The 16,288-nt window shown below is 45.7% G+C and overlaps 1 protein-coding gene across 2 annotated transcripts in view; it reads left to right on the top strand.

Moving 5' to 3' along the window:
- nlgn2a (neuroligin 2a) overlaps positions 1-16,288 on the top strand; it is a 215,548-nt gene that overhangs the window by 193,535 nt on the left and 5,725 nt on the right. For both annotated transcript variants that reach the window (XM_083541443.1, XM_083541442.1), the window contains one exon: positions 15,086-15,271. In XM_083541443.1, coding sequence (XP_083397569.1) covers positions 15,086-15,271 — 186 coding nt within the window. The remainder of the gene's footprint in view (positions 1-15,085; positions 15,272-16,288) is intronic.

The following is a 16,288-nucleotide window of genomic DNA, read 5'->3' as shown; positions in this document are numbered from 1 at the left end:
TATTAGTGTGATTACTTTGACCTAAAGCAAAAGAAAATGTTCTGTGGGGACCCAATGAAAACAGAGGTCATAAAAAACACTTCACAGTATCTAACTGTGTGAAAGTAGATTTAGCTCTTTGTCTATCTTGTATTGTCTCACTGCAGGCAGCATATTTGAAAGGAAGCACTTTTCTTCACTCTGGTCTACCTTTTAGAAGAGTGCTCTTTTCTCTCTTACATCACGCTCTTCAACAGAACACACTGTTCCCCAAGACCTTTACTTTTATTAGAATTTCATTTATTTTATTCACCTCTTTCAGGATAAATGTGCATAAGACACCAAGGTGAGAGCATACACAAAGTTACTCTGGCTGATGACCTTGGTTCCATTATGAAATATTTCACTCTTGATGGGACTATTCTTATCCAGGATGGCAATATTTTCATTCATAGGCACAAATGCAAAAAATGGTTTGATGAGTGTGAAAATTATTAAACCTTAGCTAAGGAGCACATGTTTTTCTTGGGGCTTATAGTGGAATTATGTTAGTTTTATAATGTTATAATGTCACTTATATTGTCAAATTCTATTTTACTCATGTTAATTTCTGTGGTGTTTTTATTGTGATTCTTTGTGTACTGGATCATAGTGTCACCTTAATATATCTGCTGTTAAAGTGTTAGCCTTGAGTCATATCAAATATGGAAACATCTTAATTACTAGGGGGAATGCTTTCAATCAAAAATAGATTAGTTAATTAAAAGGCTTACTATCGTTTTTTTGTTTGTGAAGACACTGGAATGCAGGTAGAAGACTAAAGAAATTGAGAGTCATTTCAGTTTTACTGTAACTGGTTTTCTCTGGCTTTTGTAAAACTCATGCCTACAGTCTCCCACTCTTTAAATTATGCACAGAGAAATGGATAATCCTCACTCTCACTTACTCACGTTTTCTTCATCCCGTTTCATTTGCTACATACGGATGCGCTTGGCCTTTTATCTGACAGATGCATTTAAATATTATCCACAGTCAGCAAAAACTGCCAAAATTACTGCTGTTATGATGAAATGTGTTGTTTTATCATAGTATTTGAATATTTTAATTACACTGCAAGATAATATATTTGTATAAGCTGTGATTTTCTCAGCATGTGCTTGGTTCGGTTCCAGTAGACCCTCAAAAGGAAAGTGAAGACAGTGAGAAATGGCAAAAGTTGAGTCATGTACTGTAGTACTGTGATAGACAGACAAACCCATTGACACAATAGATGTTCTTGGAAACAGATGACGAAATTAAGGCCTTACCTGCATTGATTTTGTTGCAAGTGTCTCGACACAAACCAAAAACAAATTTTCACACTGCCTTGCTGGCCTTCTGACATAAGTAAAAAACGCAACAGAAAGGTACTGTAGTCAAGGGGTAAAATGAGATTTAGATGGCAAAGCCAGCAATATATGAACAGTAAGAGTTAATGTGTGTAACACTGTAGGTGTTAACATCAATATAATTGAAACGTGATTTGAAAAGTTTGTTTATTTATTGTTGTGTTTTGGTTCCAAAAAATACTAATAATGGCAGTGAGAATAATTTCAACACATTTTTGCATTAATAACTTGGTTTAATGCATTGCATTTACACTTTTTAAATACATGTATTTCTCCATTAAGCAGCAATGTATTACATACTCATTTTTTTTATTTTGATTTACATTTCCAACAAATTGTAGTACCAGAGCTCACAGGAATCCTAAATTAACCCCTGACTGCATTGTATTCTCATTTATGATTAATATTATGCCTTAATTTAATGTTTTTTTGTGAGACATTATGCATTAGAAGAATATAAGAAATATAATTTGCCTGCATGAAATGCTGGACCTTTCCAATTTCGAAATCATAAATCTAAAATGGAGTGTTTTTTTCTTTTCCAGTTAGACTGGTACTGCAACACTGCAACGTAACCAATTACATTTGTTCTATTTTCATTCACAAGGAGTGATGCAGTAAAGCATCTTCATTACAAGCTTGATTAAGTGAAATGGGAAACTCAACATGTAGAAATTACACTTATATTATCTATATACTGTTTGCTAGTTAAAACAAGTATGTATCAGTTACATTTGTGATAGTTTGAGATTGATAACACTCACTGTCTGTGAACACAGATGTGCAGCCTAATGGCAGTATGGCATTTGTAAAGAGTTCCTAGTGGAACAGTAAGTCACTGGTCTGTAAACTCTGTGCTGTGGCCCATGACTCTGTAGTGCTTAGGATTGTTCAGATTCGATGGGTACTGCCATTGTGCCCTTCAACAAGGGTGCCAAAGCTTAAATCAATTTATAAAGTGTGTCTGTGTTCACAAATGTTTATTGCTGCAATCTATAATCAGTTTGCAAAGTAATGTGTTACAATAATATTAATTCATCTGGTAAATTCACCATAAAGTTGTCAGTTAGACTAAGGGTCACTACAAATTAAATGTGAACAAAAATCTAATTTCATTACAAGTCTTAAGCCCTATTATATCCACACTGATGTAGAGTAGTGCAGCACAGGTAAAGATTAAAGGTTTGCTACCAACATGGAGATTGTTGTCAGGGATCCACCAGCCACGCCTTCTCCTAACCCTCATATCCACCCTAGCAGCTCACCTGATTACTAATCATCATCACCTGGGTCACATTAGTCACCACCATATATAAACCCCAGTCGTTCACAGTCTCACCGTCCGTTCTACAGCTTAGGCCTACGAACATTGTGGACTCTCTCACCCTTTGTGTTTACATCACGCTTCATGTGTGTTGGACGTTTCTTTTGTTTTCTGTATTTCTTTTGTGTTTTAGTTCATGCCTGCGTGTTGTTCTGCTTTGCTCTTTCATTTCTTAAGTGACTTAAGTAAACACGTTTCTTGTACATTCAACCTCCGGTTTCCTGCGAGTTCTTGTGCCTGACAGAAGAACGGACCTTTAACAAAACCGAAGGGCAACAGGGAAAGGAGCTAAACCGCGTTACCTCGGTATGGAAAATCAGCCCGCAGCCGCGGCTGCGGATTTGGTTGACCAACCCGCGGTCGCGATTCCTCCCCGTTCAGCTTTCGGCAGCCCGGTTGCGCTCCCGGCTTCTTTTTCCGGAAACACGGCTGAGTGCCAGGGCTTCCTGCTTCAGGTATCCCTGTATATCGAGATGCAACCCCAGAACTTTCCCAGCGAACGAGCTAAGGTCGCGTTTTTGATATCCCTTCTCTCCGGAAGAGCGCTCGCGTGGGCGAGAGCGCTCTGGAGCGCAGCGAGCCCGGCGCTGACATCATTTGCCGCTTTCACTGGGCATTCCGCCGAGGTCATTAGCACCGCCCCCGGGGATACCTCAACGGCAGATCAGCTGCTGAACATCCAGCAGGGAACCGACAGCGTTTCGGGTTACAGCCTCCGCTTCCGTACTCTGGCGGCATCTGCTGGCTGGAACGAGAAGGCGCTGCTGGCTGTGTATCGCAGGGGGTTAAACCAAGAGCTCCGGCTGGCAATGGCCACCTTTGATGACACCCTAGGACTAGAGGCGTTTCTTCAGAGATCTATCCGCGTTTCTCAACACCTGACTGCTGGCCGGTTTCCCCTGCACGACCCAGCGCCCGCCATGGCGGCATCAGCAGCTCCATTGCCGGAACCCATGCAACTCGGCTCACAGCGACTATCTCAGCAGGAAAGGAGCGCCGACGGGCGACTCAGGCCTGCCTCTACTGTGGAGAAGGAGGACATCGCGTGGCCCAATGCCCAGTTAGACCTCCCCGTCGGACGGTGAGTAGTGTCACTCTTACTTCTGACATTACTCATTTGTCCACACTCCAGGTCACCTTAAAAACCCCCGCTCACTCTTTATCTGTCATTTCTCTGGTCGACTCAGGATCAGCGGGGAACTTCATCTCACAGGCGTGTCTAGAACGCCTCCAGCTACGCCGGCAGCGGGGATCTCAGGAACTAACCGTGCAGACAATCCAGGGACGTCCTTTAGGACGGGGTAAGGTGAAGCACTGCACGCCCCCTATCACCCTCCAGGTCAGAGTGTTACATCACGAGGAAATCCAGCTTCTCGTACTGGAGGATTTGACAGTGGACGTGATCCTAGGTCGTCCCTGGTTAGCCAAACACTCCCCTACTTGTTCCTGGGACCCGTGTGACATCTTGGAGTGGAGCCCCACCTGCCGGCAGACATGCTTACATCCACTCCCGACTCCACCCCGGACCACCTTGACCTTGGCAGCCACTCGAGTTGAAGGAGCAAAACAACCCTCTCAGGTGGAAGTCCCCCAGGTCTACCATGCTTTCTCGGACGTCTTCAGCGAGGAGGCTGCTACCAGGTTACCCCCACACCGGCCATGGGACTGTGCCATTGAACTGAAGCCCGAAGCTAAGCTACCGAAGGGACGGATATACCCCTTGGCAGCCCCGGAACACCAAGCGATGGAGGGTTATATCCAGCAGGCCCTCCGTCAGGGTTTCATTACACAGTCAACCTCTCCGGCGGCTTCCAGTTTTTTTTTGTGGCCAAGAAGGATGGGGGTTTGCGGCCGTGCATCGACTACAGGGGCTTGAACGCACAGATCTCCCCGCTTCCGTATCCGCTCCCCCTGGTCCCGGCAGCCTTGGAGGAACTACGGGAGGCTCGCGTTTTCACTAAACTAGACCTCGGAAGTGCCTACAACCTGGTGCGCATCCGAGAGGGGGACGAATGGAAGACGGCCTTCATCACTCCCTCAGGCCATTACGAGTACAGGGTCATGCCGTACGGGCTCTCCATTGCTCCAGCCGTCTTTCAGACCTTCATGAACGAGGTTTTCCGTCCTTTTTTCCATCGGTTCGTGATCGTTTACATTGACGACATCCTGATCTACTCACGTACGCTACAAGAACACCATCAACACGTCACCCAAGTCCTAGAACGGCTGCGAGAACACCGACTGTACCTCAACCTCTCCAAGTGTGAGTTTCACCATTCGGAGACGCAGTTCCTAGGTTACGTCTTCGACGCAGCAGGCATCAGGATGGATGAGAGAAAAGTGATGGCCGTACAAGATTGGCCGGCCCCCACCACGATCAAGGGGCTCCAAAGGTTTCTAGGGTTCGCTAACTTCTACCGCCGGTTCATAGGAGGTTTCAGCCTGGTTACCGCCCCGCTCACATCACTATTGCGTGGTAAAGCCAAGGTCCTTTCCTGGACCCCGGAGGCACAGAAGGCTTTCGGGGAACTACGCAAGAGGTTCTGTACCGCCCCGGTTCTTCGTCACCCTAACCCTCAGCTCCTGTTCGTCGTCGAGGTGGATGCATCCTCCACGGGAGTAGGGGCCGCCCTCTCCCAGCGTTCAGGGAACCCCCCGCGGCTCCATCCCTGTGCTTACTACTCAAAGAAGTTATCCTCCGCTGAACAGAACTACGACATAGGTAACCGGGAACTCCTGGCCATCAAGCTGGCCCTGGAAGAGTGGAGACACTGGCTGGAGGGGGCCGCTCATCCTTTCATAGTCATCACCGACCACAAGAATCTCCAGTACCTCCGCGAGGCCAAGCGTCTAAACCCCCGTCAGGCGCGTTGGGCTCTCTTCTTCACCAGGTTCAACTTAAGCATCACATATCGGCCAGGGTCAAAGAACGGCAAGGCTCTCCAGGGTCTATGGGCCTGAAGAACCCGTCGAGTCAGGACCGATCTTGCCTCCCACGCTCATTTTGAGTCCCATTGTGTGGGACATGGACGGGGATATTCGCGCGGCCACACGGAGGGAACCCGCGCCCCCTGGTTGCCCCGGAAACAGAACCTATGTGCCACAAGAATGCCGACAGACCCTGCTCAGGTCTGTCCACGAAAACCCAGGCTCGGGGCACCCGGGTTGGAAACAAACCCTACGTCTGTTTCAGGGACGTTACTGGTGGCCCGGGATGAGCGATACGGTGGCGGAGTTCGTCCGGGGCTGCAACACCTGCGCCATGTCAAAGACCCCCCGGCATCTGCCAGTGGGTAAACTCATCCCCCTGCCTATTCCACAACGACCATGGTCGCACATCGGCGTGGACTTCGTCACTGACCTTCCTCGCACGGGGGGTTATACATGCATCCTAGTGGTCGTCGATCGGTTCTCTAAAGCCTGCCGCTTTGTTCCCCTACAAGGCCTCCCCACAGCCCTGGATACGGCAGAAGCCCTCTTCCATCACATCTTACGCAACTTTGGCCTTCCGGAGGAAGTGGTGTCTGACCGAGGCCCCCAATTCACCTCACATGTCTGGAGAGCATTCTTTCGGCTACTGGGGATCGCGGTCAACCTGTCATCTGGGTATCACCCCCAGTCGAATGGCCAAACCGAACGGAGGATCCAAGACCTGGGAAGGTACCTACGGTCATACTGCCACCAGGATCAGGAGGAGTGGAGTCGGTTCTTGCCCTGGGCGGAGTACGCCCAGAATTCATTGCGCCAGGATACAACAGGACTCACGCCTTTTCAGTGTGTGTTAGGGTTTCAGCCCCCGCTGTTTCCTTGGACCGACGAGCCCGCCAATGTACCTGCAGTGGACCACTGGTTCCGGGAGAGTGTTAGGACGTGGGAGGCCGCACACACCCAACTGCGCTGGACAACCAGAGAAACCCAGCGTCATGCTGACGCACGCAGAAGGGAGGCCCCCAGTACAGGCCCGGAGACTGGGTCTGGCTGTCCACTCGGGATCTGCGACTGCGGCTTCCTTGCAGGAAGCTGAGCCCCCGGTACATCGGGCCATTTCAGATCGAGAGGCAGGTCAACGAGGCAGCTTACCGGCTAGTACTCCCACCGCGGTACCGGATTCACCCCACCTTTCATGTGTCGCTCCTCAAACCTTACACCCCCGTGGACACACTGCGACCCAGGGAAATTGCACCCCCGCCACCGGAGGTGTTGGAGCAGCCCTCGGTCTACTCGGTGAGAGAGATACTGAACTCACGGCGTCGGGGCAGCAGCCTGGAGTATCTCGTGGACTGGGAGGGTTACGGCCCCGAGGAACGGTCGTGGGTGGCGCGGCGGGACGTACTGGACCCTGCGCTCCTGGAGGAGTACCACGCCGCTCATCCGTTGTGTCCTGCCCCCCGGGGTCGGGGTCGGCCGCGGCGCAGGGTCAGGGCTTCAGGAGCCGCCCCTGGGGGAGGGGGTACTGTCAGGGATCCACCAGCCACGCCTTCTCCTAACCCTCATATCCACCCTAGCAGCTCACCTGATTACTAATCATCATCACCTGGGTCACATCAGTCACCACCATATATAAACCCCAGTCGTTCACGGTCTCACCGTCCGTTCTACAGCTTAGGCCTACGAACATTGTGGACTCTCTCACCCTTTGTGTTTACATCACACTTCATGTGTGTTGGACGTTTCTTTTGTTTTCTGTATTTCTTTTGTGTTTTAGTTCATGCCTGCGTGTTGTTCTGCTTTGCTCTTTCATTTCTTGAGTGACTTAAGTAAACACGTTTCTTGTACATTCAACCTCCGGTTTCCTGCGAGTTCTTGTGCCTGACAATTGTTTTTGAAAATATGTTTTTTCATCTACATTCTTCTTGTCACAAATTACCTGATGTCACTAACTACATGGGATGGAATCAAGGTGGCAAGTGAATCCAAAAATGTTTGAGGTTTCGAACCAATTAAAAAAATTTATACTTTTGACTGCTCAAATCAGATCTGAGCTGTCATTTTGTATAAAAGCTAATGTAGATGTGTCATATGTACATAAACATTAATACTTATGAGCTATGTACTAACCAGGAAAACTGCCAATATAGTGGTGTAAATAGAAATGGAAAATACATAAATATTCAGCTAGAATAAGAATCTTAGTTTACTTCTTTATGGTAAAGAATTCTGGCCTTTATAATCATTGCAAAGCTGAAGTGCTGGCTGTGACGTCCAAGCTGAGATTTATTTCTGGGAGGTTCATTTGCATCTGAATCTAATCAAGTTGTTAATAAAGAAGGACATGTGGTGGGCGAAGAGGGTTTACTGAGATGAGACTTGAGTGGGTGTAGTGCTTCAGCAGGGTGCAAATGTGTGGGTTATATTACACACAAAAGCGCACACATTTCTATTGGTTTTTTAAGCTTTCTGACTGTGGTACAACTTTAATACTTTATCATAGCAATAGGCCCGTGTGTGTGTGTGTGTGTGTGTGTGTGTGTGTGTGTGTGTGTGTGTGTGTGTGTGTGTGTGTGTGTGTGTGTGGTTCATGCTGGACCTGGCAACAATTGCACATTGTCACCCCTATTTCACCCCCCATTAATCCTGCTGTGAGGGCAAGACAGGGAGTGAAAAAGCAGGGACCAAGAGTGATAGAGGCGAGAGAGAGGGAATGATACAGGATTATAAATAGTCTCCAGAATGACTGGGATCGCTACTAATTACAAATAAGCAATATGTTTGTTTCTAAACACCATTAAGTTGCACACCAAATTGAAGTTGAAGACTGATGTGCCCTTTCTGAGACACTTGAAGCCAACCTTCTTATCTCACAAGAAAGAGGCAGCTCACAAGAAAGTGCTATCTATCCCTTTTCTACATGCTTAAGCTTACAGATGCCCATAATCAGCTAGTGCTGCTCTGATTGACAGAAGAGTGTCTTTTTTAAAAGACAATAATACTATTTCTCTCAACCTGAAAGCTGAAAAAATTATGCAGGCTATGGATGGCTGTGTCGTTGTTGGGATTTAAACTTGCGATCTGCCAATGATAGGAAAAATTGTGTTAGTTGCACCATTTTGAGTCAATCCCAACTTTTTTAATCTCATTTTATATATATATATCTGTCTCGAAGGGAGGCTTGGACAAGGCCTCCAAAGGCACGGTATGCCACAATTGCAGACATGTAAACCTTTAGAGTGGAAGGAGACAACCCTTTGGCAAACTGTTTCTGAAGGAATTCCAGCACTGAGCCAACCGGGCAGTAAGCTGAATCTAGCTGATGGTTCTCACACCATATAGTGAACAGGCGCCATTTTACATTGTACGACCTCCTCGTGGAGGGAGCTCTGGACTGGAGAATTGTCTTTACAACCTCATCTGAGAGACCAGAGGCTAAAAGCTGTGTCCTCTCAGGGGTGACAGCCACAGCCTCCACAACTCCAGGCAGAGGTAAAATCGAGTGCCCCCTGCCTGACAAAGAAGATCTTGTCTGAGAGGAATCTCCCAGGGAGGGTGTTCAAGAAGGGCTAACAGGTCCGCAAACCATGGCCGGCCCAGCCATTAAGGGACTACCAGAAAAAGACAGACTCCATCCTGGCAAACTCTCTCCAGAACTCCTGGGAGCAGTGCAACGTGGGGAAAAGCATATAGGCACAGCTTTAGCCATGCCTCCACCATGCCATCCAGTCCAAGAGGAGCTGGGTGAGTGAGGGAAAACCAGAGGGGAGGTCTCTCGAGTCGCAAACAGATCCACTTGTGATGTGTAAAACTTCTTTCAAATTTGCTCCACCATTTATGGGTGGAGCTTCCACTCCCCGGGACTTGGCCCTTGCTTCAAAAGGGCGTCTGTTTCCTGGTTTACATGCCCTGCCTTGCCAGCTTGTAAAGGAGAAGAGAGCATGATGTTCAGTCTTAACCCCAAATCCAAGAATGGCTGAGAACGTCATCTCAATGCCAGTTCGCCAAGTGCTCCGATCGAGCTAATATTAAACAGTCATCGATATTTTGTATGCGGATGCCCTGGAGTCTCAGAGGAGCCAAAGCAGCATCCACACAAGTGTGGGGTGAGAGTGCAAGGCAAAAACGATAGAACCAGATATTAGTAAGCTTTGCCCCAGAAAGCAAACCTCAGGAACTTCCTGTGAAGAGGAAGGATGTGTTTGTGGAAGTACTAAGGGGTCCCAAATTTGCTACATTTCCGGGTGGAAGCTGAGGGAGGAACTCGCTGGAGACCGCTGTGCCCTGAAACACCACAGGTGGCAGGGTTAACAGACTGATCTCCTGAGGGCACTGAGGCAGGCAGACTTTTTGTCGAAGCCCTAATATTGAAGATGACGGTCCTCACACCATCAGTTCCTTGGGATCAAGGCTGTGCATCTGGACCTCATGATGCACACTTGTGCTGGGCTGGGCCTGCGCCCACCGAGCAGTCCCATTAGAGGGGAGAGGGGGATGCGCTGAAACACCACAGACTGCCTTTTTGCCTCCTGGAACCTGTCCATGGCTGTATTAACTGCATCGCCGAACAGGCCAGAAGGCATAACAGGGGCATCTAAAAGACAGGCTCTGTTCTTATCAGAGAGCCTGGAAAAAGTCAGCCATACGTGCCTCTCGGCAGCCACCAGGGCTGCCATCGAGTAGCCGATGGCCCTAGCAGTCTCTTTGGGGACCCAAAGAGACAGGTCTGTAGCCTAATGCAACTGTAGGATGTCATAGTTTTTTATGTCATCTCCCTTGTCCAGCTCTTTGAGCAGGTAAACCTATAGGTCTGTAGGATTGCCATGGTGTGCAGGCAGACGCTGGCTTGACCCACTGCAGTGTATGCTTTGCCCACCAGCTTGGTGGTAGTACCAGGGCCTTAAGAGACGATGCAGCACCAGGGTAGAGAGAGCCAGTCAGCATCTATTCGACCCAGGGAATTGTCCCATAACTGCACTTTTTCAGAGCCACTACATTAGAGTAGAGGAAGACATAGCTGAGTAGGCTGGCCGAATATGGGTTATTTCATTACCTAGACACCTCAGTGTGCAGATCCGAAAAGAAGGGTAGGGAGGCAGTGACCTAGGTCACAAAAAGTATTCATCTAATTTATTTTGGGAACACTGCTTCTGTTCTTCGGCTGGCCAAGCTTCACTACCTCCAAAAACTTCTCATAGGGGACTGGCTGCAGAGGCATGTCTACGGGTTTGTCCAAAATGGTGTCTGCCCCATCACTCTCCTCAGATGGAAGAGAGATAGAGCGACGCGCCCTCTCCATGAGGGAAGAAGCCGCTAAAGAGTGGGCTTCCAAGCCCTGGGAGAAGGTGCTGGATCTGGCAGGTGAGAAAGGAGAAAGGGACACATTTATCTTCATTCCCTTCATTCCATGCGAACCCCATGACCTCAACCAACACTCCGCCTTGCCAAAATCGGGGCCAGAACTGCGATGAACGCTAGTGAGAGCGCGACCCTCGATGAACACTCCCCAAACAAGCTACACATAGCCTGAAAGATTGCTTGCTTTCTTTCATTATACCAGTACTTACCTGTCTAAAGGAAAAACACATACACACAGAACAAAAAGAAGCTAGCGCCATCTCCACACTATGTGTTTTTTAGCTTCCTAGTCATGATGTCAAACCCCCCCTAACCTCCCCCCTCCCACAGTGACTTCCAGCTTTTCCATTGGATGGCGTACACATGTGGTTTAGAGCGTGTTCACCCAGAGGCGTTCCCAAAGTGTTGTTGATGCAGCTCGAGTTTGCTAACACCAATTGTGTTGTTGAAAAAAAGCCATTTTCATAAATAGGTCAGATATTAAAAATAACTAAAATGGGCTAACAAAATGCAAAAAGCCAATTGTTAAGCTTCATTCCACCTCTGGAAATTCTTGCCAGTAAGTGAAATGGCAAAGATACATTGCCTCTAGGTGTTAAGGAGTGTTTGAAGGTATGAATGTGTGTATGCATGGTGCTCTTAATGGACTGGTCCATTGTATTTTTCTGCCCAATTCTTACAAAGGGGGGCTCCAGATCAACCGAAATACTCACCAGGATAAGTGGTTACTAACAGTGAGTGATGTATTGGTTTGCAGGGTGGACTGATGAGGTAGGGGCTGCTTGTATTAGTAAAGTCAGGTGTGAGGGCCCTGCTTAGGTTCCTGCCAGGATTTCTTAATACATCCCTGAGATGTGAGGGACCATATGGCAATCCTTAGTGGCCTGGGCTAGAGGCAATGAGAGAGAGAGAAAAATAGATAGTGAAAGAGAGAAAAAGAGTGAGATGCTGATGCTTTGATCTTGTGTAACTAAATAAGAAGTGCTTTCACACCCCACTGAACAACCCTGAGACTGATCAACCTTAATGAGACATTTTGGATGGCTGGTGACAAAAATACTCATTGAGCCTCTTATCACACTCGGCAGTAAACATTAATGTGCATTACCATGCATCCTGGGTGATCAGATCAGGTCACATCAACTCTAACTCCTTTAAGCAAAATTTCTCCCCCGTATCTACTTTTCTTATTTATTCCTCCTCTCTCTTAATAATTGTTCTTTTGGTCTAAAGAGAAAAGTAAGTTCTTCATAATTGTTTGATCTGCTTGCTTCAAAGTGTGGAAGCTTCAAGGGAGCTCTTCATAGCCTGAATACAGATGAACACGTATGCTATGCAGATGAGATGCAGATGAGGACCAATAATACACATTTATATACATTTATATACATGTATATACATATTGTTGTTGTGTGTGTGTGTGTGTGTGTGTGTGTGTGTGTGTGTGTGTGTGTGTGTGTGTGTGTGTGGGAGTCAAATGTGAGAGTAAGAAGTTCACTACATCCACCCACCCATCCACAAATACACACACACACACACACACACACACACACACACACACACACACACACACACACACACACACACACACAAATAAAAAAACAAACCTATAATTACCCTAAAGTGATGTAGAACTGGACTATCTCCAGTTCCACCTCTTTAAACACCAGTGGTGGGCCGTGCATTTGGTACCTAGGCCTTCAGTGGGGACCACTAGAAACCATCAATACAATACAAAAACGCAATGTAACAATGCATGGCATTACAGAGAGAGAGAGGCATTTCGCATATGGAGGGTAAATACCATTTTAATAAAAGCAAGAAACCCAGTTAATAAAATCCATTCCTCTACACCGGTGGTCCCCTACCTTTTTTGCGCCACGAACCGGATTACTGTCGGACAATATTTTGACGGAACGGTTTAATATTGGACAAGATTTTCACGAACCAGCCTTTAAAGAGTGGAGGATAAATACAACAAAATAAAATGATACAACCAGAATAAAAACTGGTATTTTCCAAATATAATAATAAACATGAATCCACTGTGTTGTTTTTTGTTAATTTTGCTAGCTTAGGGGTTTAAATTTAGCGGTAATGTATTATGTGTTAGCGGCCGGAGCCCCTTTAAGAAGGTAGAGGATGGAGGTAAGACATATGACTGAGGCATCATGACATGCATCAAGAGTAAGTCATAGACAGATGTGGCAGAGAGAATCCGGTAATTTTCCAAAATAAAGCATCGTTCAGAATCAGATAATAAATAAAACGGAAATAATGTAAGTTATGTATTCTTTCTGTGCGGCCCGGTAACAATTGACCCAGGGGGTTGGGGACCACTGCTCTACACTACAACCACAACTGTGCCACCGACATCATCTGGAGCAGTTCAGAATCAATGTTTGTCTAAAAAAATGACAAAAACATAAAAAATGCAAATAAAATACAACCTACTCACCAGAGATGCATACTCATAATTTGCATCGCTCCTCAGAGGCTCTCGTATTCACTGGTCTGGAAGTGGTGAACAAACCCTTTCCCGGGCTGAGACAAGCTAGCTTCGTGGTTGGCCGACCTCTCCACGATGTCTAGCCTTTCTTGAAAATGGATTTTTAAGTATGTCCAAGACCAAATAAATGCATCTTCTGCCGTAGGGATAAAAAAGTCTAACTCAAATGTATTAATGTGTGCAGCGTGCTACAGACGTGTTTTGCCAGTTGAACTTGACTGTAACAGTTGGTCAGAGGGAAACTGTTACAGTCAAGTTTGTGTGTTTAGCAGTGGTGGGCGGTCAGGGCCAGCAAAGCCTTCTCTGCTGGCCTTGCTGGCCCTGACTGCCCACCACTGCTAAATACACACACTTAGGCTAGCAGACAGACTGGCTAGCTTCATCAATGTGCTTTTATGGAAAAATTATCAACTGTGGGTTTGTAAAAAGTAAAGAGTAGTAAATAGTAATAGAGTCTGTTTTGCTTCAAGCCGCATCACACCATCCCATCATTGTTTATTATTATTGTCCAATACCTACTGTATTTTATATTCCTTTTTAACACATATCCTCATCGCACATAGATTATAATTTTAAAAAATTAATAAATAAAAAAAAATGTGTGTGTGTGTGTGTGTGTGTGTGTGTGTGTGTGTGTGTGTGTGTGTGTGTGTGTGTGTGTGTGTGGTTTGTAGCAGTTCACACTATGACAGTTGCTGAGGTAAGTGCCTTTATACAGTAAAAGCACAATTATAATTACAGACTTGGCTTGTGTGTGTGTGTGTGTGTGTGTGTGTGTGTGTGTGTGTGTGTGTGTGTGTGTGTGTGTGTGTGTGTGTGTGTTGCTGTCTGATTGCAGCCAGATTTTTCTTCTTTAGCATTCATTTATTAAGCAGGGCCATCTGTCCATGATACCCTACTGTGCAGCACAGGGCATGAGTGTGTGTGTGTGTGTGTGTGTGTGTGTGTGTGTGTGTGTGTGTGTGTGTGTGTGTGTGTGTGTGTGTGTGTGTGTGTGTGTGTGTGTGTGTGTGTGTGTGTGTGTGTGTACAGGCATGAGAGATAGGGCGAAATTATTTCATTAAGTTACTGTATCTGTGTGCATTTAAATGTGTATCAATATTGTGTATGTATTGTGTATAATTGACTGGAGGTGTATTCAGATCATCTGTGTTCTCACTGCACTTCTATAGGAGCCTATCTTTAGTGCTCCAAATATCTGTATCTGTATTTATAGTTAAAGCCAAAGTGGGCACGAGAAAGTTGTTCTTTCTGTCTTGCTCTCAATCTCTTTGCCTAACTCTGATTCCCTCGTATTCTCTCTCATTGCTGTTTCCCTACTCCAATTGCCTCTTTACCTCTCTCACTCCCACTCTGATTCCCAGTGTCTTGTGCATCTATCAAGTTTTGGTTTAATTGGTTTGAAGGACATCAAAACTTCATCTGTTAGATGCAATCAAAATCAACACTTAGCTTAACTTCTGATCCAAACACAAGGGTTTTGAAGGAAATTATCAAATATTAGTGATTAGCCCTGTGGCTATGGTGTCCTTATCCAAGTTTAGCAGACCCGTTGTTGTAGCAAGAGTTACAATATTGATTTATTTTCTTTGTTCACAGGGTTTCTCAGTACGGGAGATCAGTCTGCTAAAGGGAACTATGGGCTGCTGGACCAGATCCAGGCTCTGCGCTGGCTGAATGAAAATATTGGGCATTTTGGAGGTGATCCAGAGCGCATCACTATCTTCGGCTCAGGAGCTGGAGCCAATTGCATCAACCTGCTAATTCTGTCCCATCACTCTGAGGGTAAGACTAATGGTAGCCTATAGTGTATAGACATCAGAGCAGTTGTCTGCTATTCTTTTAAGACAGTTTCCAGAGACTAAAAAGTCTTAGAAATAGTTTAGTTTAGGTGTAAGAAATGTCTTCTTTATATATACTGTCATATATCTTTCTAATTAGTCTAAATGCATTTGTCATTTTGTCATATACATTTGTGCCTAAGACTCACATCCCTTCAGTTATCTAAAATGTTATTCATGTGCCATGTCAACAGTAGCTATACTTATTGTCACTGGTGTGTGTGTGTGTGTGTGTGTGTGTGTGTGTGTGTGTGTGTGTGTGTGTGTGTGTGTGTGTGTGTGTGTGTGTGTGTGTGTGTGTCTCCATGCTGTCACACACTAGTCTTCTCCATTTTCAAAAAAGTGTCCATCTTTACCCCTAACATCCTCATCCTCGCTGTCATCCTCACCATGCCTTGACATGTCAGTCACCAAAGGTAAGCCTTGACAAGTGTTGTCAATCATTTCAGCTCAGCTTAGTATAGTTACCAGTGCTAAACCTATTAGAAAGACACTCAGGTGTAATATAGTTCAGAGATAGGCATGTGTAGTTAGAGTGCAGTCATCCAATCATGTACAGAGGCTCAAATTTTTCTTTTTAATCTGACTGTGGGTTGGTGACTGAAAAAGGGTGGTGAATGATAAAAGCATATGAACAAACAGTTAACAGAACATTTTTGTTGTTTATTGATGTTTACTCCTAGATTAAAGTTCAACCACAGTTTTTCCACTTTTAACTCATACTCATACACACTTATTATGTTTGTAAACACTGATTTTATTTGAGTAGCCAGTAAAATACATATTTATTTAAACTTTAGTTTTAGAATTCCACTGAGTCAAATTTGTACTTACACAAAGATTTTGACAGTATTTGATAAGATTTCAAACATTAATTTAATTGTGAGAGATTGTGAGTGCGTGTGGCTGTATTTTAGGGCTTGCCTTCAACTTCAGGTCATGCTGTAGAGTGTTTTGCTGG

Source organism: Silurus aristotelis (genome assembly GCF_946808225.1).
Source record: "Silurus aristotelis genome assembly, chromosome: 5".
Lineage (NCBI taxonomy): Eukaryota > Metazoa > Chordata > Actinopteri > Siluriformes > Siluridae > Silurus > Silurus aristotelis.
This window is presented reverse-complemented; position numbering and strand designations above follow the sequence as displayed.